This window comes from Ammospiza nelsoni, chromosome 1, assembly GCF_027579445.1.
Source record: "Ammospiza nelsoni isolate bAmmNel1 chromosome 1, bAmmNel1.pri, whole genome shotgun sequence".
Classification (NCBI taxonomy): Eukaryota; Metazoa; Chordata; class Aves; order Passeriformes; family Passerellidae; genus Ammospiza; species Ammospiza nelsoni.
Window position 1 is genome coordinate 41,783,557 of NC_080633.1, and position 25,499 is coordinate 41,809,055.

Consider the following 25,499-nt stretch of genomic DNA (forward strand, 5'->3'; position numbering starts at 1 on the left):
ATGAGTGGGCTGTACCTGCAACATCTGATTTCCAACAACTGATTTTCCACATGTTACTCAGCCACTGGAAAACCAGGAAAGGAGCCAATGGGGAAGAGAGGCTGGGCAGATTTGGCACAGTAGAAAATGTGGGACTCAAATCTCACTTTTAGCTCACTTTTGGCTTGTCACACCACTCCTCTGTGACCTAACAGAAGAGATCAAACTCAACATTTAGTAACTCTGAATTACTCTCCTCTGCCTTCAACATTTCATATCAGTTTCATAAGCCCTATCACAACACTTGGAGATTTAAAAATAAAAATCACTTGAGCATGAATCAGTACAGTGGGCTGTGTGTATGAGGAAGCCACAAGCACCTAACAGGTTTTTACATACCTTTACTTGGCATTCTGGGAATGTAACTCAACCAGTTCTTTAGGCTTTCCTTAAAGAACATTTCTTGTTCTTTAAGGATGGGCCAAATGATATTTGAAAAGCATCTTAATGCATCACTGAAGGATACAAATGAAAGTACGCTTCAATTCAGTCTCACAAAAATAAAGATAAATCTGAATCTCTAGGCACAAACAGAACAGATAAACTGAGGTGTTCAGAGGGTCAAACTGGTGTTGAAATGAGAGATCCCAGTGATATGACTCAGAGTCCAATCCAGCAAGAGTTCCCAGTTAAATCAGTGGGAGTTAGAAGAATGAAAATCATATGTAACCAGACTGTGATGATCAGTGCTCATTTATCACAGAAAATCATAATAGAAATCCTGAGAAATCCTGAGACAGGGACTGCTGGCTCTAGGCACAATGATTTATGTGGGCGATTTTGCACCCATCACAAAATGCTCAAAGTTTTCCCAAGATGAAGCCACACAACTAAGAGTAAAATCTACCTCTGTATCCCTTCTAAATATTTCTTTCCTGTTCTGTTGAAAAAATTATTAGAGGTAGACCAACAAATGGATCAGCTTCTATAGTGTTTTATGCATGTACCTCACTACTTCCAGAACTTTGTTTAGCATCCTGATTGATGGAGCTTGCCAGTAACTATGAGAGGGAGCTCATGGGTCAATCCCAACTAGCTAGTACAGCAAAAAAATAATAAAAATCAAACATCTTTTTGCACAGACAATTTAGTTTCTGCATTTGAAAGCAGGAGTAAGATAAATTGTGACATGTTTTCACCCAAAATGTTTATCAAAGATGATGTGGGCACAGCACACAGATAAACCACACCCTGAAGCAGGGTTAAACTAGGTTTCACATTTTAAAGCTGAAGTGCTATTTATGTGGAGTGCTTAGAGGTACCTTCCATGTTTGTATATGCAGCTTTAGATTGACAAATGACAAAGACAGCCTGTGTTTATAAGGGTGTCATTTACTTCACTTTTTATTAAAATCACCAGCTACAAAATAGACATTTTGTACATACTACTCCAACATAAGTAATTATGAGAAAATTACATTAGTCCTGAAATGAAACCATCATATTGTGCACCTGGGACATGGTAAAGGGTCAGAAACAATGGAAAACATATGGAGATTGGATAAGGTACTCACATCACACTGGAAGGTTAACCTATAGCTTCAAAGAAATCAGTGCACATGATGATCAGAGACTTATTTTCTGCAACTATGAAAAAAATTCCAGTTTACTCTCACTTAAAATACTATAGCCACTACTGCTACAGAAAGGAACTGTGTTACTTCTGCCTGACACATGCAATTAGTGCCACAGTGTCTGGAGAACAGGAAGAGAAACAAGACAGTAACACTTTTTTGATCGTGGTGGTGCCACAAAACACCACAGACCAAATTCTCAGCTGATGAAAGGTGTTATAACTTCTCCATGAATCAAAAAATCAGGTACTCACCAAGAATCTGGACCATAAACAAAACATCCTGACACTGTATTCTGTCTTTCCCTTCAAGGTCAAAAAAAGAGAAGGAGAAGGGGTAATGGTCCTGTCTAACTCAAGATGAAAGAGCAAAGGTCTCCCCTTCATGCAGCGTTCCTTGAGCACTCTGCACTCCACCCTGAGTGACTGGGAGGCAAAAAAAGCCTTATGGGCCCTGAATTTAGGCTTTCCAAGATCAGGATAACTGGTACAGCCAGAAGCACGCTCTGTCAAAAAATGATGGAGTGATTTATGGGTATTGAAGAGCAAAACCCAGGGGCCACGTTGTGATATTCATTTCATTATCAACATGGGTTTTGCTTAAAGTCTGTGTATCAGTATGATAGCACAAGTATATCCATTCCAGGACACTGTTAAGGGCACCTGTCAAGGGCTGCAGGTGACCCTTGCTTTTAACCACTGCTCTGGCTATGTGACCCCCCCTGGTTATCATGACCTTGTTCAGCTTTGCACACCATCATCCTGGAGACTGGAAGTAGGAATTTCATGCAATGTTGGATCCTAGTACAATGTAGGAAATGAAAACGGGAAGCTTTGTGTTTAAAAACAGCTTTCAGAAGGACAGAAAACATCATAGCAGGAAGGTTCATAGTGGTCAGTGCTACCTCAAATACAGAATAAGGAGCAAACAGCAAAACATTAACGTTGAGCAGATGTTGATTACAAGGTGAAAGACATGGCTATTTCCATTGGTTTGCTGCAACAACTTCATCACAAGAAATACATTTCTATCTTTATAAAATGGATTATTTTTATGGAATAAAAAACAGATGAAAAGTATAGTCTAAATCTCACCACAAAGACAAAGCACAGAACTTAATTTTGTCATTTAAGATTGACCAAAAATGTTCAAACTGTTTATATCCTAAAATCACAGGAAGACCTTCTCTGATCACCCTATGGTAACAGCAGAGTAAAATTATAAATTATACACTGATAACATTAGATCAAGTCATCTCAAATCTGTAGGAAAATACAAACAAACAATGACAAATAAGCAATTTTGCTATATTATTAATATAAAGTAATCATGCATAAAAAATATATATCTTCCAGGTAAATATATATTTTTTTCTCTGTTAAAATTTTAAAGTGCATCTAAAAGCTTCTAAATAAATCTTTACACTTTAAAAATAAATGAAGGTGAACGGCAATTCAGAAATTATAGGTAACTCCTGTTGACAAAGAAGTAAGAAGTTCTAAATGTTATTCCAATATTTTCAGCTCTCCTAAAGTGGTGACATTTTGGATGGGCAACACTGGCAAACACTGACTGGACCAAATGACTGTGTTTCATAGAATCACAAAATTCTATGGTTTGCTAGGGACCTTAAAAAGTCATCTGGTTCAATATTGGTTACTCAGGGCTTCTTGCAGTAGGTTCCTCCTGGTGTGATAACTACACTGAGCCTCATTGCACTGTCTGCCTGTGCTCACAGTGGAAAACCTGGGCAATGCACCTAGTTAGGTGGCCTCGAGGAACTCATTTCACATAAGTTCACAATTTGCAGTCTTATCATGTTAATTACCAAACTAAAATATTGACAGAGTAGATAAGAGAATTAACTAGCATATTAAGGCTCGCTGACAAATCCACTCTTAATAGCAACTTCAGAGGAATTTTGCCTGCATGCATACGTGACCAGTTTGAGCTACGCTGTGCACGGGCACCCAGTAAATAGCTGCCTTTCCTGGGGCACAGACACCATTCTCAGAGGAAACACTACCTAGAATGGCAGCAATGGTGCTGGAAGCATCAGCCTGCCCCCCAGCCCCTGTCAGCAAATTCTTTCCTGTGAAGGGGTGCTCTACCTGCAGAATTCTCAACACCAATCTATAAAATGACAGTTTCCAAACTATCTGTCAAGCTTTTTACTAGTTTCCACAAAATAGCACCAGAATGCTGCTGCCACTCTCTCTCCATAAATATCACACATGAGCAGCACCTGATGCTGTGGAGCTCCAGCTACAAGTCCTTAGCGAGAAGCTCGATTTCATCCAGCAGGAAGTCCATGTCCTCTCGGCTAACCTGCGGGCTGATAACCACCTGCCGGAAGAAGTTGACTTTGCCCCTGTGAGGCTGGTACCCAAGCATCATGCTGCCCTTCTTCATCATCCTCTCCTTGATTATAGGAGCAACCTGAAAGTAGAGAACAAAGAAAAGGTTTGATGTCACATTCAGAAATACAGCAAGTTCATGAAAAAATTGGAGCAAGATCTAAACCCAGGTGCTTGAGGCATTGATCAGTGACATGGGAAAGGCTGGGTAAAGGTCTCTAGTCTTCCTGCTTTAGATTAAAGGTCTGAACTCAGGAAGAACATCAGCTGCAGCTGGTTAAAGGCAGGGTTTGTCTCCTTGTGCTAACCAGGCTAAGCATGACTTGTTGTCCTTGATGACCCTTCTCCACCACATCTGCAAAGCAGCTGTCCCTAGAGGACATTCTGCATTGAACCCCTGTGAAACTCAAGTTGCCAAAAAACTCAGTGTGATGCAATAATAAAGACAAGTCCTGATCCTGGCGTGTGAGATTTCATCTCGTAGATTTACAATGTGAGTAGCTTTTGGCTACACCAGTCTTGTGTTGCATGGGATGAAATCTTACTGCAGAACAAAATCCATGAGTGAGACTGGCAGAGTCAGGTCCTTATAGCAGAGCATTTGATCTCATGCCAGCAGGGCTCTTAACTTGGGCCAATCAATCTCATGCATAGCTTAAAGCGTGTGAGTAGTTCTGCATTGTCATGCTTGAAATAGGTCATAAGCTTAAATGCTTTTCTGGACTATTCCTTGGAAGGCAGAACTAAGTATTTTAACAGGAGTATTTTTTAAAAGACCTTGCATTTTAATATATTAGTAATAACACCAAGGTATTTCAGAAGAGTGAGTTCCTCTCTTTCTCTTTGTGATGGTTTGACTTTGAACTAAGAAAGTAGGTGTGTGACCTAACCTTGCTTTCTGCATGAATTTATTTCAGCTCTAAAACTTTGTGCCTGATTTGCAAAAGAAAAACGATGATGCTGAACTTACCTAATAGCCTTATTTTTACATTACATATTTCAGTAGTCTTTTTTGCTTAGATTGAAACAGATAAAGTTCTCGACACTAACAGCCTAGCTTTGCTGTGTTTCTTTAGTGGCCAAGTCCCCTGAGAATGGGTCACAGCAGCAGAGGAGCAGCTGCCATTTCCTCAAAACAACGTCCCAACAGCATAGACGTGAACAGCAATTAGTTACTTCTAAATGCATTCATCTAGTTTGCTTGTGGGAGTAGTGTGCAAATTAATAACAAATTTAATTTAATTTATTTCTTAAAAAATAAAATAAAATCCTCTCCACTTCAGAGCAAACATATTCCAAACTGCACCGACACCGGCTGTGTCCTGACATTAACTTGACACTATGACGTTGTGCCCCAGAGGTGCTGTGCTGGGCACCATGTACACAGAGCAAAGGAAAAACTCCTCCACCTCTGTCCTTGACAGAGCCCCCAGGTGACTTCTGCTCATGGAATAAAGACACTACAAGTGCAAGGGGAGAAGTGAATTCTTCTTAATACACTTTCTCAGGCTCTTCTTTAAGATTCAAATCCCTATGGCAGCTTTTAGCCTTTATTGATGTTCCATCACAGTTATTTCATCTTTTGTATCACACTATTGATTCTTTTCATCCCAACACCTGGTGCTCCATAATCCATCATCACAAAATGTGCAGTAGTGCAAACAGAGGCCATGAAAGCAAAAACATTTACAGCTTTAGTAATTTGAGGACTGTAAATACACTGCATTTTGGTAGGTCTTCTCTCATGGAAAGGAAAGGTAGAAAAACCTCACTTTCATGCGCTCCGTTATTATCTCATTCATCCTCCATGCTAATGAACCTGTCCTCTTAATTTGAAATGTGTTCATCCCTTTTTGAAAGCAAAACAAACTCTTCCTAAATAAATAAAACAAAACAAAAAATTGATTTATAAGCTTTTGATGGGACTGGTTTTGGAAAGACTTTCCATCACATATTTGGCATGTTCTTTTTGCTAAAGTGGTGCAGTCAGTGTAACAAAACTTTCAAGGATCCTATCCACAGAAAACAATAAGGAACATAATCTGTGTTCAAATGTTTAAGCACATGTCTCACAAAAGAACCATTAAATGATACCTGCATGCTGAGGCTTGGGCTTGAGTGGCACAGGGTATGACTGCTAACAGAAGGGAAAGGCAGTTACCACTTTGCAGCAGAAAAAATACACCTGTAAGAAACTAATTGCCTAGTGAGGAGTTCAATGAGTTTAATTCTCACTGAAGTCAATGAGAAATGAAGATGCTCAAATATCAGAAAGAGCTGCCCAGCCCCATTCAGGATAGGGTCCTTGGAAAGCAATTTAGTGAGAGTGAGATTGCTTCACCAGTCCAATTACTTTCCCACAGAACTTTGTTCAAATTGCAAATCTAATTCTTTATGTGGCCCATCTGTGGAGCAGTCTCAGAATTTTAAGTGTAATATATCCTAAGCCTGAAGGTCTCTTCTTTCCTTTGCTCCCCTCACCTCTTCCTTCCCACTGCTAGTCTCCCCTGCCAATTTTCCCTGGGGATTAGTGTTTCAAACACTCACTACAGCACAATAAAAGCTATCAGACAGGTTCTTCTTCCACCTCAGAATGTGGGCAGGAGGTGCCATGTGTGCAAGGCCATTCTACACCAGAGTTTCCCACACTGCACTGTGCAGCCAGAGCCCAGGGAGCTTTGCCTAAGGATTGATGGGTGTGTCACAATCTGTGTGTGCAGAGCTACACAGTGGCTGTAACAGTTCATGCCTCCCTTACTCCTGATAGCAGAGCTTTTTAAAACAGGACAAAGACTGCAGAGTAGTTTAGTTCCTTCTCTACCTACTTGAGTGACAGAGTGATCTCTTTTCCCACTCTCAGCCAGCACTCAGCCACACTACCAACAACAAAAAGTTTTAGCCCTAAACTTTAAGCTGTTTCTATCAAGAGTCCAGACCACAGCTGATCCCCATGCATATTTACATGGAAGATGCCAATGCTTCTTCCCAGCACATATACACACAGAGCAGTATAATAAGTTGCTGGGGTCAGCTTAGACACAACAGCTGAAGTATCTAGTGCTCCACAGGGACCAAAAGAGCAACAGATGTCCTTCTCCATATCTCAAGTATCCTTGAGAAAATAGATTCTGCACAGTCACACCACAGCACAACATTTTTTTTTTACTTTTAAACCACTGTGTCCCACTAATTGATCCATCAATGACATTTAATCTGAATTTCTCCAACACTTTAAGAATCTCCATCAGGCTCAGGTTATAACAGCACAGCAAACTTCAGCAACCACCATTACAGTCTGACTCAACAAAAGGATTGAGCACATTCTCAGCAGGAGAATCCCATACCCAGTGTCTCCAAGAGCTAGTTCCCAAATTTGGACCACAAAAATCTATTCAGAGGACTTGACAAAAGTCCTATTTGAGAAAATTTCTTCTTCCAAATAGCAAGGCCTCCAAAACCATTCTCACCTTGATGAAGCCTTATTCTTGGGCCAAGAAGAGCCTTCTAGCACATGGGTTTGTTGCACAAAGGGAAACAGGCAGAGCAGCTCTGTTAAATAGGTTATGTTCTCCACTGAATAGGTAATTACTCCATTAGTCATGGCACAGTATTATGCTTTGGAATTCAATCACCATTAGCTGCCTTTTGGTGACCATTATGGACACTTATAAGCACTGGTTTGTAGATTTTATTCTAATAACAAAACAAAAGAGAAAAATCACAACAAGATAACAAAGTGCTTAGTTTGTTCAAAGCACATAATCTCGTTGACTTCTAAAATACATACCCCACTACAACCAGTTTGTAGTCCAAGTTGTACACTTGGTCCAAAATAGCAGATACCTTCTGATGTGAAAGAACAGAACAGAGTTATCTGGATCCTTTGTTCATACGAGGTAAATGCACCAAGCCCCCAGCCCCAACTGCACTGGTGCTGCTGGGTATGGATAGCTAAATAACTTGCCCTAAAGAGAAGCAGAATTCCCCAAAGTCCAAAATATGCTATCTTGGTTTTCTTTTTTTTTTTTTTTTTTTTTTTTTTTGGTGCTGAAGCAAAGAAATCAGCACCTACTGGTTTAAATTAACCCCCTACTTTTCATGTCATCCCTGGCAATTGCAATTAACAGATATGCTGAAAATGCAAGAAAGCTCAGGCTGGACAACTGCAGACTGGCTTGCTGATAATGGAAGACCATGTCAACCTTGATTATAAATTTCTTTCTCTAGTACCTTCCTTTAATCTGTAAGTGACCTCATTTTAGACCTAATTGAGTATTTTCAAACTGTCCCATCACAAATTATATTCCCTGCCCCTGACACATCTGTTACCTGGATGCCACCGGGTACTGCCCTCATTCTCACAGGCTCCAGCTGGATCTCTCCAGTCATGCCTCACGTTACATATCACAACACTTTTTCCCAAACTGTAGGCTAGAGGCTATAAGCTTTAAAAGCAACATTATGTTGTTTTTTGTTGTTTTTTTTTTTTTATTTTATTTAAACACTAAGACAAAAGGAGCAAGTTGCAAAATTGCTCACAATGCTGGGTAAAAATATTCTGCTAAGCAATGATTTTATGAAAATATATTGCTTCAGGGGAAGAAAAAAAATATGAATTTGAAAAATAGCCTAAGATAGAATCAGTCAGAAAAATAGAGAAACCAGGAAAGACTAAACTTTTTCTAAACTTTGGAAACAAACATATTTTGAGTATTTGTTTCAAAACACCTTTGTTTTCAATTAAAACCTAAATTCAATTGAAAATTGACCCATTTTTATTAAACCCGTAGAAAAGGACTGAGAAAATTTAAACTATGCAAGTTGCTTCATTTTAGCTTGCCTGAAAACAACTTTCTGATCAACTGGACCCAAGAATTTCTTTCAGTTTCTCAATTCAATGGCCAAGCAAAAAAGAAATTCATTATTTGTAAAACCATAAGTATGTGAGATCAAATGTTTTATTTAAGCTGACACTGCTTAAATAAAACATCTGTAGAATTGCTGTCCCTTGGAAAAGAGAAGAAAGCATGAGAAAACTCATGGGACTGCCCATTCTGTTGGCCAAACCTGTCTGGACTTCCCATGTGAACAGCTTTGAGTAGCATGGATGAGTCTAAATGTGCTGACCCAGCAAGGACTACAAAGACAGAATGCCTACAAAAACTAGTGTTAATATTGGCAACTGCTATCAGAATAATTTTTCCAAATCTTTTGAACAGTTCCCAGGTGGTTGAGCATCTCTGCAACACGAAGTTGAAGAGTTACTCCAGTTGCTGGCAGCAGTAACTCCCAGTCACGCTTCCCCTGGTATTAATTTCCAAAATGCCACAGACTTCAATGGAAGCAGAATGCAATTATCTAAATTTCCTGCTTAAGCCTCTGCTTCAGGTGGCAGTTTGCAAACAGCTTTCAGCTTTTTCTACAGAAAGCCACATTCCTAGTAAATCAATAACCTTTCTAGGGATCCATAAAAGCAGGCTAGACAGCTTTGGAAGAACAGAAGCATATTAGCAGCTCAAACTATTTCTCTTCCTCAAATACAGCCTTGATTAAATTTTCCAAGGTACAGAACACCACATGAGGAACTGGCTGAAGATTCGTAGCTAAAAGACAAAAAAGCTGCCCTTTTGACAAAATGGAAAGATCACATTCTCACAATTTCACAGATATGGGAAACACATTTTGTGTTCTTGTCTAAATTGTTCCTCGCAATGGAATACAAGTTTATACAGAACAGTCCCTCTCATCTTACCACAAAAATCTATTTTGTCTCCCCCAGAAGGGGCAAATTTTCATTTGGAAGTTCATGATTTTTACTTAAAAGGCAACTATTGGCTGTTCAAAGTCTAACAAGTTATTCTTCCTGCTAGAAATGATCCATTTGAATTCAGGCATTTGCATAACAAAACAACCACTGTACAGCAATTGCTACCAAAAAAAAAAAAAAAAAAAAAAGAGTCAATACAATAAAACCCCAATTTATAAAGTATTTGGACACAATCTTAAATTTTTACATAATGACTATCAATTTCAGGGGTTTTTAACAGTACAGTTTCTTATCATGCTTAAATGATAGAATAGGGGTTTGAAGTACTGGATACAGACTCCACAAACAGGACTGGTCCCAAACCCTGCCAGAGGCTGTTTGGACAAAAGACTACATCTCTTTTGGGTAAGACACTTCTTTCTTCCTATATAACCCTTCAGAACACTGAAGTCTTTATCTGGTCATACATTGGTGAGGGTTGGTCTCTTCTCTCAACTAACAAGCAATAGGACAAGAGTAAATGACCTCAAGTTTTACCAGAGGAGGTTTAGATGGGATATATTGGAAAATTTCTTCACTGAAAGGATTGTCAGGCACTGGAGGAGTCTGCCCAGGGAAGTGATTGAATCAGCATCCCTGGGTGGGTATTTAAGTCATGTCAATGGTTTAGTGATGGACTTGGCAGTGCTGGGTTAATGGTTGAACTCAATGACCTAAAAGGCCTTTTCCAACCTAAATGATCCCATGATTCTGTGATTCTATCTATTGCAATTGGCCAACCCACTACACCCTGATACAAGTGGGCAGAGCATTCACAAGGTATGATATATGTATTTTATAATTTCTGTGTTGAGCAGGTTTCACAAAGACCAGCCACAACATGCCTGCTGCATTTCCCAGCATGGCTGCACAAGATAAGCTTGATATCAATTATACCAGTCAGTATCAAGTAAGAACAGTAGCTGACATTTTAATATCCATCACTGGATGCAATACAAATGAACAAAACACTTTTCTTGGTTGGCTGTAATCACAAAACTAGCTAAATACTATAAATATTTGGAAATAATTGTGCTTTCATCATATTTTAACACCGAGAAAGTATATTCCCCACTGTTAAATATCTTTTCTTGCCTTTTGCTGCAACATCAGTTGCTGGCTTTAAAACAGGCTTTTCCCCTCCTGGTGATAATTAAAAACAAACTCAGACCATTTTTCAGCTGTCACAGCAACCAGGACAATCGAAATACCAAATATTTGCACACCCAATCACAGCTTTGTTCCTGTAGCCAAGGCTCTCTGTAAAACCCAAACATGTTTTTCTTTTGTCTAGAATTTGTTCTGGGCCCACATCCCTAAACCACTAATAAATTATTGCCTTACACTATTGTGCCAGTGTTCCCTTGTGCCACACCACGCAACAAAAGCAGAAATAAGTGCATTTGTCAAAATAGCAGTAACCACTTCCACGTTCTTTGGGCAACTAACATACCAAAGAACAGATGCTGCTGCATTTTTGTCCCAGAACCAACATTCTCAGTGCAACTTCGACTCACACTCAGGGCTGCACAGTATGTCCACACTACCACATATTGCACATCATCTTCTCATCCACTGCTTTTTGCCAGAGGACTTGTTATGAATCCCAAAAATCCCTGAAAACTACCTGAATAATAGGAGATGGTGGGCTGGTTTCAGATTTTTATTGTCTTCAACAACTTCTTTAGGCTAGTCATTTATAAGGAGACTTATATACAAAGAGGCAAGAGAAAATAGCCTTCAGACAAAGTATTGACCTCTGAAAAGGAGGAGCGAGGACAAACAGCCCCCAGAACAGAATCAGCACTTGAACAAGTTTGTATGTGTTTTTACTTACAGCTAAAAAGTACACTGGTGAACAACATGGTTTTCCAGGTGCACAGTCCCATGTCTGCTTCTGTCTGAGCACAAGTGGTTTTTCAAGACAATTCACATGGAATTCTTCTTATTTTTCTGTAACTTCTGTGTTGCTTTACCAACATCTCATTAACAAGCCATGTTGAAAGTGCAGGTATTAAGAAAACTCCACAGGCTAGCACACAACACTATGATTCCAGTGTTCTCATCTGTTCAAAAGAGTTGAGCACTACTGGTTTTATAAAAGTAATTATTTTAAAAGCTTTCACAGCTTACACGAGGCTCTTTGTGCACCATTTTATTAAGTTCCAATTTTAGTGACTAGAATTTCCAGTCTTTCAACCCTGCCAAAGCTCCTCTTCTCCATTCAGGATGAAAGGGTAGCATGTTGTCTGGAAAGCAAGAGTTACAAAAAAAAATCTACCCTTTTGGTTTACACACGCAGGACTGAGATTCCCTTTCACTCCATTGAGGGAATAAAGAAATCATAGTGCAATGTGAATGTCTGGGGCTGAGAGGGACACAGGACTCAGTTTCATTTGGTGGTGACACATGTCACCACCCAAAATTCAACATGCTTCTAGTGTAGAAAAAGTTATGTCACTTCAGAAACTTGGAATTATTCCCCACTGTTAAGATCTTATTTACTATTTGCACAAGTCAGCTTCTGGTATAAGATACCAGCACCTTTATTTTCAGTACAGTAAGAATTACAGACCAGCAATACATATTCTTTAACAAGACCTAAAGAAAAATGGGTATTTTAACAAAATTAGGTAACTTTCATAGCTTCTTTTTTTCTCCTTAAAGTCATCATACTGACTTTCTCAGAGGCTGCATACAATTCCTTGGGGAGCATGAAGGGATGGTGTCTACCATGACCCAAAATACTAACACAAAAACAAGGTAGTTGTCTAAATTAACAATTAGGTACTCACCTAATTTAACATAGTAAATTATCCCATTTGCCCCTCCACACAGTGAAATACAAGACCAATAATTGTCAGTTATCAAAATTATTTTTTTACCTGAGACTCCTTTTTGTGAAGCCTGATATGGCTATGAAATAAAAACCACTGAGCCCTATTAAAGTCAACACATTTTTCCCATGTACATCTTGCCCCCAGACAATGTTCACTCCAGCTCAGCCTTGCCCCTCTCCTTGTTCCCAGTGAGCTGTTTTATCTTTTTTTGGTTTGTTTTTTTTTTTTTTTAATCTCAAACTAAAACCCAACATATGTTAGAAACCTCTGCGATTAATGCATGGACAACCAGGAAACTGAAAGAACAAAGCAGGATCTCTAGGGTGTCAAAAATGTGCAATTCTATTGCAGTCTGAAAGAGTGAAAAATGAAAGGAAAAATAATGAGTTGCACCTATGAGTATTTGCAAACTAAAGAGTCAGAGTATAGGTAATGATGATTAATAACAGTCTGAGGTAAGTAGAACTAGACTGCAGTCAATCCCTAGATAATTTAAGGTCAGTTGAAGGGGGAACAGCAGACTGGGCACAAAATTTAGAAACCATTTTCCAAGGATTTGTTACCTCAAAGGAAAACACGAAATAAAAGATCTGCTAACCTTGGGCCTAAACCCTTAGAGATATAGATACAGCTCAGTACTCAGAGGCATAGATGAAATTTTCTAGTCCTGTACACCAAATTGCTCTGAGGACCTTATTCTTTCACCAGCCTGACCAGGTATTCCCTATTTACCATGGTAAATGACACAATTTCCCACATCTGCCTATAAATCACACACAATCAGAAAGAAAATAAAAGCAGGGTAAAGTACTTGCATGTTTTTGTCAGGGTTCTGCACCAGCATAGATAATCTTACAGAGAAGGAGAGAGAGCAAGAACAATGTTTTGAGCTTTGAAAGCAATTATGATCTGCTACACGAAACTTATCCATTAAAGTCTGACAGACTCCACTTCCTATATTGAAAAAGTCCTGCAGAACTCCATAAATGCAAATAATCATCCTACAAAAATTTAGAAGTTTTCTGATTGGTCGGTGTGTCTGGAAAAGGTTCTCCACACTAATCAACATTCACCTACAGAACGCTGCCATTGAAATCACAGGGATTTTTATAGCTAAATTCACCTGTGATGGAGTTAGACTAACCCATGTTTCCCTATAAATATCACCCATTAAATTATCTATTAAATTTGAAAGGAAGGTCTGGATATATGCTGAATGGACATCAGTCTCAAGGATTTTCAACTAGTTTAGAGAAATGCTTCTCAGTTATAATTTTCTTAGACTTGTAGATATTTCTAACCATATTGACCCCTTTGGAGAGTAACAAGAAATCCTTCCCTCGTATGTATGAAAAAGAAACATATTCCATCTCTTTACTCTTGAAACTTACAGCTAAAAAGGAATCTGTACTTAAATATCTGAAGCACAAAATGAAATCCAAAGTCCTATAAACAACTTTGTATCTCACTACACATGAAGGGGCAGGATTTCCTCCCACTAATCGCCAAAAACATTTTTGATACCCTTCACATCACACAAGTATAAAGACTGTTTAATCACACAGATGATGCAAGCTGTGCACCTTTTCTGTGGCATTAATAGTAATTGATTTTTTCTCAAACATTTCTGAAATTTCTTATGAAGCAACAGCAAGGAAAGACAGTTTTATGTGAAGAAAGGACAGTTTAGGGCCCAGACCTTTTTTCCTTCTATCTGCAAATTCAATGTTTACCTTCAGTTCCTGAAAGAAGTGCTTGATGCAGCAGGAGAGAAGTGCAGCTCCCCTATCCTCCCAGTGAAGTTGGTGATAGGAAACAGAAGAGTGCTAATGTAATAAGTAGATACTAATTTAAGTGGACACAAGTTTAAGATTTATTGACCTGAGAGCAAGAGGTCAATATTTTTTCAGAGAACAATAAATCTTTGTATTTCCTTCTAACAGATGTTAATCCAATGTATTATTAAATCCATCCTATTAAAGTTAATTAGACTGTGTGTCCTCTTGAGCCTTGTTGCCAATAGTCATTAGTATTGCATAGGTCATTATTACTGTGCTTTGATAATTAAATCATATAATATTGGATAAAATTAAATATATGGGGGTAGAAATATAGTATTTATTTTCCTGTATCATGACTATATTGTTGCCAATTTCATTAGGTTCTCCTTCATGCTGCTATAGACCTTTCTTACATTGTTCTGCCAGGACAAGCACAGCTAAGGAATCAAAGGTTCTGTTTAACTATGCCATGTTTCAAACTTTTCATTTGTCTTAAAAACCTGATGCTCTTAAGGCCACAACAATCTACCTGTCATGCTCTAGGCAGGTAAGAAGGAGAGACACAAATCAGTAAGTAGCTACTGCTAGGGAAAAGAAAAAGAGAAAAGGAGCCATACTCCTAAGTATAAGTGAAAAATTCTTTATATTTTGGAGTTTTACAGTGCTTTCCATCCTCACATTTCAATGTACTTCTCAGATAAGAAGAAATACTATTATCTCCACTTTAATCTCTGAAAGGAACTGAGTCACACAGAAAGGAAATAATGACTGAGATCTTAATCACAACTCTATGCCCAAGCTTGACGTCTCTCAGGTACATTAGTGAGCAGGACAGGGTATTTTTAGTGCAAATTGGCCTTGCAAATATTCTTGCAGAATGCACATAAACTCATCCAATTTGGGTCAAAGAGGTTTCCTTCCTGGAGGAGCCTCAGCTGAACAGCAGCAGCAGCAGGATGCAATGCAGAGTGCCTCCCTTGCAGTGCAGATGCCAGCTCTGCCACAGTGCACACCCAGGGCTGCTGACTGCTGAGAGCTTCGCTCTTGGTGAAGGCTCAGTGAGGGATCACAGAAAATCAAATCCTGGTCAGTCCATCTTCTTTATACCACACACATCACTAACACAGACTACTATTTCCCAAGTTCCACCTCTGTCTATTGACTTAGATTGATCTTTGACAGTATTTTTCCTTCAGGACCCACACTGTTTACAGACTGCAGCTGGTTATTTTTGTAAGAGCCTCGCACATAAGGGGAGCAACAGCTTGAGAGGAAGTGTAAGGTACATTGAACTTTACAACATGTTACCCAGAGACACATCCTTCAGCACTGAGTATAAAATGTGCAAGTAGGATTCTATTCCCATCATTTTGGCAGTGTAAAGGTTAGACATCTAGCCTATGCTAGCCATCTAGGCTTTGCCTTTAGTTAAGGGAGAAAAAGAGGCACTGCTAGGGAGTGATTCATCTCATCCTAGGATAAGACAGGCCTTAAGACAGATGGGCTCAGTTTGGAAAAGCTTTTCTCCTCCTACATGGGCTTCAGAGGATGACCTCTGCCTAAGTTTTAGGTGGCTAAAGCAAGGTGAGATGAAATCCATGCAGATATTTCATCTGGAATCAAAGCTATCTAAAACCCATGTTCCTTTGCTGTTTCTAATCTAAGGTGGACTGCCCCAAAAGCTGCACTGGATGAAATACAGAGGGAGGATATCCAGAGTATAAGAAGATTCAAGGGGAACCAAGTGTGAAAAATGCATTATGCGATGCTTAGGTGAAGAACCAAAGGTGTGAGCAGAGAGAGGTCAGGAGGTCTTTTCCAACCTAAGTGATTTTGCACATTAAAATACAGGGAAAATAAGACTAACAGGGCAGATACAAACAGACAGATGGTCAGCACCCTTACCTATCTCAATCCCACACTTAATCACTGCAGACTATCCTTAATTCTTATTGAATCAAATTTCTTTCTTCTGTCTGGGTGTGTGAACATTAATAAACTCCAAGATGGACAAGCCAGATGGCAGGACAGGAGGTCTGAATACCTGCAACCAAGGTGTCAGCAACTGGAGAGACTCAATTTCCAAAACCAGCTACTAGAGAGAAAGGAATGTACATACATTTCAAGACGTCGGTCCTTACCAGATGAAGAGAATATGACTGTTTGCAGTGCCCATGTCTGTATGACATGATTTTAGATGTGTTCAAGGGGGATGTTCATGCCAGTAAAGACACTGCTCTCTATGCTGATCTCTGCAGTCAGCTGAGTGTTTATCACATATTTTGTGTGTGTGTGTGTGTGTGCATGCACACATGTGTGCACATGGGCACCTCTTGGAATTTCTGTACTCACTGGAGAACAGGGAACCACAGTGCTCTCACACCTGTTGGGCTAAAAAAGGAGGAATGTTGCTGGGCCCCAAGGCCAGCCACCTTTTGACATTGTGCTGAATTGCCTCTGCTCTGAAGTCTTTTCCATGGTTGATAACCCAACTCAAACCATTCTGAGTCTGTGGTTTTCACTGAAATGGTAGGGATCTGTGCTTTGAATAATTTTCTGTATATAAGAAATAATTCACATTTTATCCCAGGGGCATCCCATTGGTCCCAAAATGATCATTAGAAAACTCTGGGGTGGAGCTCCATTTGGCATGAACTTGAAATGCAACTTCAGACTGGGATTAAATATACATATGTTTTTACCTCATTATTTTTTCATATGTTAAGCTCTCTAAGATCAAAAACTTAAATTGCAGAGAATGAGGCAATGTGAGGTTTACATTTCTGATGCTGTTTGAGAAAGAACCTCTTTAACCAAGAACAGTTGTGAGAATACGTGCAAACATCATCCTAAGGGTGTGCCTCAACTCTCTTGACACTATTTCCTTCTATGTTTGGAGCCAGTTTTTATAAATTTAGCACATACAAATTCTTTTGGTGCACTGCTGCCAAGCTGGCCATGTGCACATGCAAAGATGATTTTTTCCTGAAAGCACAGATTATGTGCATGCATATGTTACATATATGTATACATGCAGCTGTGTAGGACCAATTTAGAATGAAAGTCAGGGTTGCAGTGGACACCTCCAAAAAACACAAACACAAAAAACAAGCCAAAGGAAAAGCTCCATCTTGTACATGACACAGCTCTCCAACAGGCTATAAATGACTCTCACATCTAGCATGGCTATAGGCTACTGCCTCCTACAAGCTCCAAACTGTGGTTATTTTACTCCACTCAGATGATTCTCATTATAACTGGGATGAGTGCTGAGTGAAAAAGTCAGTGTATGAATCATATAATCAATTCAGTTGTCTGGAATTTTGCTTTTCCATGCATTTCCTCATTGCTACACAGATCACCAGTGTAAAACATGTTGTAGCTGCATCAAATTTCCTTTTGCTCTTTTAACCCTAAAATTACCTGTGAGCAGATATGCATTTGCTGCTATCCAGCTTCCTAACCACTGATGATCTGTGCCTTCACTGCCTGCCTCACAGAAGTCACAAAGAGTTACAAATATTTACACTGAGGTTAAATCTAAGGGGGATCTCTTTATTCAGCTTCTGGGACAAAGACTCTGCACTCAGTGCCTGTGTTCTGCTCAGGAGGAAAAAAAAAAAAAAGAAAAGACAACCCAGACGTTCAGTTTAAGCCTAATTTAAGCCATGCCATTGCTCCATGCACCATCAGATCTCATCCATCTTTCCATACATGGAGGTGGCTCCAGAGCACTGCATCTTTTGCCACAGCCCTCATCCATGGCACCTCCTCCCACACTGGAGCAGAATTAGGGTTCTTTCCAGCAGCTTTTAACCTTGCCAGAGGAAGGATGTATGCATGTGAGTGGCTCTGAGCTCTAGTCACAAGACAGGCTTCTGCTTTCTTACAGATTTATACAGAGAACTTTTCCCTGCTATTAACATTTACTGTTCATGTGATGCTCTCCCTCTTTTAGCTGTTTATTTGAACTATATTTTTTTGGCCCATAAGAGCTGTAGTGCATTCCAGTGTGTGTTGTACATCATCATCTTACAGTCCTGCGTTTTGGACATTTCCCTCTTGCTATCTAAACACTGCACCATTGATATTTTCTACCTACAGTCACTCTGCACTGTACTGTACAAGATTTCCCCTTGTCCCAGATCTGTCTGGGCCCACCCATCAGCGTCCATTCCTGAATATCATACCTTGCCTTTTTCAGTACAAGAATATTTTTGACTGATTCTCTTCAGTGGAATGCATTTTTTCCAGCTACAGAATCCAAAACACATCTTGCAATCTTCCCTTGAAGTCAGTAGCAATCTGAAAGTGCAGGACTAGAGCAGGTTTTATCGTTTCAGGGTGGGTAGAACAGAAATGGTTTTCCATTGGTTTGTTTTTAATCTTATAAAAAACTGTAATCATGTTTTCAGAGTAATGCCCCCCTGCTTTTTCATTACTACCTTATCTCAGCCAATGGTAATCAGTCTGTACATTCAGACACTTAAGTTTCAATCCACAGCAATTATTTCAAGAACTAGTATATATTAATTCCTTTATTATGGAAACAACACTAACCCCAGTTTGAAGTTATGGAATGTTTGATGAATGTTTTACGATCTGACAGAGAGAAGCACTTCCTACACTTTTATCCAACAGCTGATTTAAAAAATCACAGTTAGAACAGGATATATGAATTTAGCAGCACCTCTAACGTAATCTCAAAGATTATTATACTAAATAAATGTATCATTACTGGACAGTGAGAAAAGTTTAAAAGCTTGGCAGGAAAAACTGTCAGTCTTGTGCTTTCATTTTCCAATGTCAGCTGTGATTTTGGAAGGAGAGAACACAACTTGGGCTGCTTTTGATCACCATCTAGTGCATGAATTAAAGAACTGCACAGGTTTAAGGACTGACTTACCGATTTAAAGTTAAGCAGAAGCAGGATTAACAATTCTTTTCATCATTTCTAGAAGACCTCAGATAGGCTTAGTGAACTTGAAAAAGCAGGAATTTCCTGATGCCCCTAGCTGCCTGATGAAAGTCAATTGTTTCATGAAAATTCTGTTTTCTAGTAGTCTTGACTATGATGGTCTAGGGAAATAAAGAAAGCAAGACCTGCATGGTGAAATAGGGTCTTTTTCAGTCCAACTTACTTGGTGAGAAGGAGCAACATGGTTTCAAGCAAGGAATCCTTCACCAAGCCTCTTCCATGTGCTTAAATGCTTCATTCATTTCATTGTTTTCTGTTGTCAAGTCAGACACATTTGCAAAATTCTTCACTTACAAAAATTAACTGTGTGCATTGTTACAACTAAAGCCCACGTTCTGGTTGTACTTCAACATTTATCCATGCAATGGGGAGGACTTCAAGCCTGGTAAAGCAGGAGGGTGACTGGACAGAGGAGGACTATCAGGACTACCACTGGGGATAAAAGCCCCTGGCAGCTTTAGGTGTTGACCATTGTAGATGACTCAGGACAACTTGGACTATGCTTTTCAACAGTGCTGGCCAACCAAGGCCAATTCTTGGATAAGAGACTCACTTTTCACAAGTCATACCGTGGCTCCACCCACAGAAACTCAATATTTTCACCCTCAGGAACACACTTAAAAGACCAAAACAGAAAATATGTCTCTACTAAAACAGGCTTATACCTTCAATATTAAATGTTAATAGTGTGAATTTCCATAAAAAATTAGCAGGAGTTTTAGGAGACACTGGGAAGAAGACCTGGCCTGCAGAGAGCAGAATAGCCTTCTTTTTAAGGGAAAAAATGTTTCCTTTCCCCAATTTTCTTACGAGGCCGGGTGAAGGAGCAGTAAAAGATGCTTCAACACCATGATTTACCAGTAGTCTATAGACACTAGTAGTTATAGAATATCTACCCATGCTAATAACCTCATACAGCAACAAAACAGAAATAATGTCTACAGGTATCCTTTTACATCTGAAATTCAGACCATCAGCTGAACTCTCAGGGAAAAAGCAAAAACAAAACAAAAAACCCCACAAAACAAAACAAAACAAAACGGCACTCAACTACTGTTAAAAATGTATACTAACTCCTCAAGTATTACAGTGTTCAGACTCCGTATAAGGCACTCCAATGCCTAGGAAGAACTGTAAAATCCTCACAGGTTTCACATTTTATTAGACACTGATCTCTCAATGGTAATTATTCAATACATCTTATTCAAGGTAAATTTTTAGTCTAAATCTTGCAAATCACAACATAACTTTAAACAAAGGATTGAAAGGGAGGAGAGGAGAGGAGAGGAGAGGAGAGGAGAGGAGAGGAGAGGAGAGGAGAGGAGAGGAGAGGAGAGGAGAGGAGAGGAGAGGAGAGGAGAGGAGAGGAGAGGAGAGGAGAGGAGAGGAGAGGAGAGGAGAGGAGAGGAGAGAAAAAGAAAAGAGAAAAGGAGCCAGTGCTGCCGAGAAAGGGGGAGATGCTTGCTAGTTTATTCTTTAACAGCTCATGCTTTCAAAACAGAACTTGCAGTATTGCTGAGGAAATTATGTTGATTTGAGAAGTGGAAGGAATTTCTTGCCCTCCCCCAAACACGGGGTTTTTTTCCGTGACAGCACCAAAGGGACGTGAGCAGCCGGAGCGCTAATGAGCAGCCCGAGCCCATCGCTGTCGTTCTGGTGCCCCCCGATGGACACCGCGCTCCAGCACTGCCTGCGGATGGGAATCCTCCTGGAAAAGCCGCGCTCCAGAGGGGACCCCCAACTGCTCGTGTCGCTCTTCAGCCGGACACGAGTCCTGAGCCCCGACACAGCTACGGACACAGCAGAATTCCCATCCTTGGGATCCAGAGCGGGGCATCCAGGGCAGGTCCTCCAGCCAGGTCCTAACCACCCGCCCTAACCACTTCCAGCAGAGCACCTTGGCAGCTTGGGCAGTGCGCTCAACACAACCAGCTCATAGCTATTGTGGATTGTGAAAAACAGCCTGATTCACAAGCACAAATACAGCTACACAGAATAGTCTGAATTGACCTTTCAAGGTCATCTGGTCCAACAACCCTGCAGCAAGCAGGGAAACCTTCAACTACATCAAGGCTGTTCAAAGCCCCATCCAGCCTGACCCTGAATCTTTCCAGGGATGGGATAGCTGTACAAATCTACATTATATTAATCAAATTAAGGCATCATTCAAGCAACCAAGACACATGGATACCCAGCACTGGCCTTTTCTCACCTTCCTTCCCCAGCAGTCACCACATCCCGTTACAACACATCGACCCATCACATCCACAGACTCGAATTCATGCAACAATCAGTTTTGCACACCCTGTCCCAACTCACACATCGACCCATCACATCCACAGACTCGAATTCATGCAACAATCAGTTTTGCACACCCTGTCCCAACTCACACATCAACCCATCACATCCACAGAATCTAATTCATACAACAATCAGTTTTGCACACCCTGTCCCAACTCACACATCAACCCATCACATCCACAGACTCGAATTCATACAACAATCAGTTTTGCACACCCTGTCCCAACTCACCAGCAGACCCAGTACAATACATCTTCATTTCCAACCATATTGTGGCTCAAAGAAATTACTCACTGGTCCATAAATCAGCTCTTCCCCCTGTGAACTCATCACAACTTAACTATACTCAGTGATGCTTCAGGAAAAAGATGGTCACAATCACAAAGACTGCTTTAAAAGACTTAATTTCAAAAAAACTTCAGGTGGAAAAGATAGATGAAAGCTTAAAGCTCTTTAAGAAGAGATTAGATGGCCAAAAGCTGCAATCCTTCAATCAAGAAAGAAGACAGCTTTATCTGAAAGCCCATCCCGATTTATTGGCAAAGGGAAGATAGCAAAGCAATATTTAACAAGCTGAAAGAGGGAAGCAGATCAGATAGCAATCAATACAGATGTGACATGAAGAAAATTTATCAGAAGGAAAAGAAAACCTTGATTGACAGGACCAAGGAAAGAAGAAGTGGTTTAGTATGTACATTAGGGATGGCTGAAGCCCTATGCATGGTTAAATCATTAAAAATGCAGGCAAGGCAGAAATGTTCAATAAGCTTTCTTTTTCTGCTGGGAGGGATTCCTACCACAAATCTGATGAGCATCAGCAGCCATCAGGATGTTAAAGATCAACTGAAGAGAAATTTTTAGGTCTAGGCCTGGATGGCTAAGATTAAAAACAGCTCACTGAAACTGTGGGCAATTTTTGAGGATAATGTGGCAATTTCAGAAAACAAGTACTACTATTAGAAGTGGTAAGGAGACAGACCTAGTGAAATAAGATTGCTTCAGTCAAGGTGAACCTGAAGTTAAAAAAGAAAAGCTCATGATGGATTTAATTCATAATGAGTTAAAGGTAGGAATACATAGAAATTATAAAAATTTATGGAAACAGATTCAAAATGTAGTCTTTTGTGTTCAGTTATATTTTATATCTTTGCCAAGCACCATTTTTTTGGGTCAGCCCACCTTCATTATTTTGCTGATATTCCAAGTTTTCTTGATGATTTATTTGCACTGAGAGCATTAATGGGAAAGCCTTACACAAGCCATTTAAATGAAAAATAGCAGGAACAATTCACACAGGAACAGCACAAAAAAATTAGGACCACACAATAGGAATGAAGTAGAACCAAGCAAGATTTGAATAACTAGCATATCTCCCTACACAGGAAAAACAAAATGTCAATCAAGCATTACTGCTAGTGAGGCTCCACAGAGATCAGGATTAACCTTGATGCTGATCCTCACTGCTGGTTTTCTGAAAGTCAATAAATGACAGCTGATACCATTTGCAAGTGAGAGATTCACAAAGGGAGAAAAACGAGGAAGACAAGCCATTGCACAGACCTGGACTGCTCAAATTCACTCAAAAGGTAAGTTAAGCACACAAAGAAAAAAGCAGAGACAGCTCAAAATGGATGACTACCCCAAAAGCAGTTACTCTGAAAAGACTGTAGCAGTCAACAATAAAACAAAATCCATATGAGCTTCCAGGTCACACATCAGAAGCCAGAAATTCTTCCTGGTAAGAAACTGACTTCTCTTCAATTGCTTCCACTCTACACCCAAGCCAAAATCAGCTTTCAAAAGTTCTGTCAAGAGGCGGATGACAAAGTTTTGTAATTAGGTCATTTATGTGAGTGCTTTAAAACAGTCAAGACTGCTCTTAAACGAAGATTCACAGATCATAGGACCACTGGTTTTTCTGGGATGTCAGTTTGTTTTCCACAGGCCAATGGGAAAAATAACCCAAACCACCCAAGATGTGCTGACAATTTATTTTGTTCTCAAATTAGTAATTTAAACTTTTCATTTCAGCATTAATCACCTTTTTTTTTTTTTTTTTTTTTGTTTTTTTTTTTACAGAGCCTCCCAAAGAAATACAGTAGAAGAAAAAAGGTAATATAATCCACAATTTTATAAGCAAGTGCACAGATATTAGGGAGACAATTTTATCTCCTAATAGAGTAGTGGAAACAGAGGTGTTGGCATAGTTCAGAAATTTGTTGGGGTTTTTTACGATAATGAAAAACGGGAAGGATGATGATGACAGCCACAGAAATAACTCAATGTCTAATGAAGACTTAAAGATATGAATCTATTTAGTTTATAAATAGAAGAATGAGAGGTGACTTGATTATAACTTATGAGCAAAAGGGAAAAACACATTAGAGAAGGCTATTTTAGTGTGGATAAGTATTTTTTCACCACCATTTTGTACAGGAAGGCTAATTAGCTATTGAAAGGAGGGACCAAAGAATGTGTTAGTTTTACCATTCCTTGATGTTTTCCTGTCAAGAACAGATGCCTTTCTAGAAGATGTGCTTATACAAAAGTCACTGGTCTACCCAGAGAAGTCTCCAAAATACAGAGCTGGCCAAGTAGAAAATGACAATACTCTAAAGCAACCTCTAAACCATTCTTTTATTGAATATTTGTGAACTATAAATCAATAAAAGAATTGCAATTCTTTTTTAGAGATGCTGCACTTGCCCAATTGTCCACATCCTTTGAAACTCCAGTGACATGAGAGTTCCCCACTTTTGCCTTATATAACAAATAGAGTGAATATTTCCCCAGATAGGCTAAGCCAGTGGTGAAGTTGTCACCCATGTTTCAGACTACAGTGCAAGTTTACCTTTACTGTGAGGCAAACTAAAATTCTGTTCAGCAGCTGCTCCTTTCCAGCTGATGAAACAGGAAAAAAAATCTTATTTTCCATCAAACACATAGTAACCCATGTTGTAGCAGTCAATTAATTAAGGGTGAAACTCTAAGATTTTATTTTCCTTCTGTCCAACTCATGGGAAAATGACTAAAAAAAATCACTATGCTATTTATCTTATGATCACTATTATTGCACCATGGTCAATTCACTGCTGTTATTTATTGAACATGTCAAACCCAACAGAATGCTAGAAGACACTTGTTTCATTCAGAAACCACAGCAGGTACCAGCTGGCAGGACTGGCACCCCCACCAATACCACCAGAAAGATTTGTAACCAGAAGGAACTTTAATGAGTAGTGTAGAAATGGTTCATTTAAAAAATCACCACTAACAGACCACACTACTACTCACTGTTCATTCATCCACCTGCAACTCCTGATATTCAAGTACCTTTATATCTAAAGCACTCAGAGAAGGTCCTGTTACCACACCCTTGAAGAGCAAAAGGCAGCACTTAAGAAGGTGCCAAGAAAGGGTGCCTTCCATTCCTCATTGCAGTTTAATTAGCGCAAAAGCAAGACAAATCATGCATTAACAATTAAACAACTGCTCAGAATGATTTTTGCTTGGCCATGCTCTTTACTTTCACTCTCAGTGAGATTCCTCCTATGCACAGGAGCAAGGGGAGGGGTAGATATTGCTGTTATCTTGCATGTACCCTTCAGCATTGAAATACCAGTTATTAGTAAGGTTAATGAGTATATATAACCATCATAAAGGAATATATATAGCCATCATGTATCAAGCCAGTGGCTCTGGTGGGCAGTTCCCTTACCAGTCCCTAGTGCACCCCAAAATGCTCACCTAAAAATCACTTCAGTCTCAACCCCATTCAGTTCAAATTCCCACTGTAAAACAGATCCTCTGAACTGCACACCAA

At 39.6% G+C, this 25,499-nt stretch overlaps 1 protein-coding gene across 1 annotated transcript in view; it reads right to left on the reverse strand.

Moving 5' to 3' along the window:
• Positions 1 to 1,355: 1,355 nt before the first annotated feature.
• GADL1 (glutamate decarboxylase like 1) overlaps positions 1,356 to 25,499 on the reverse strand; it is an 81,876-nt gene continuing 57,732 nt past the window's right edge. Inside the window, exon 15 of the mRNA XM_059485593.1 lies at positions 1,356 to 4,052. Coding sequence (XP_059341576.1) covers positions 3,879 to 4,052 — 174 coding nt within the window. The 3' untranslated portion in view covers positions 1,356 to 3,878. The remainder of the gene's footprint in view (positions 4,053 to 25,499) is intronic.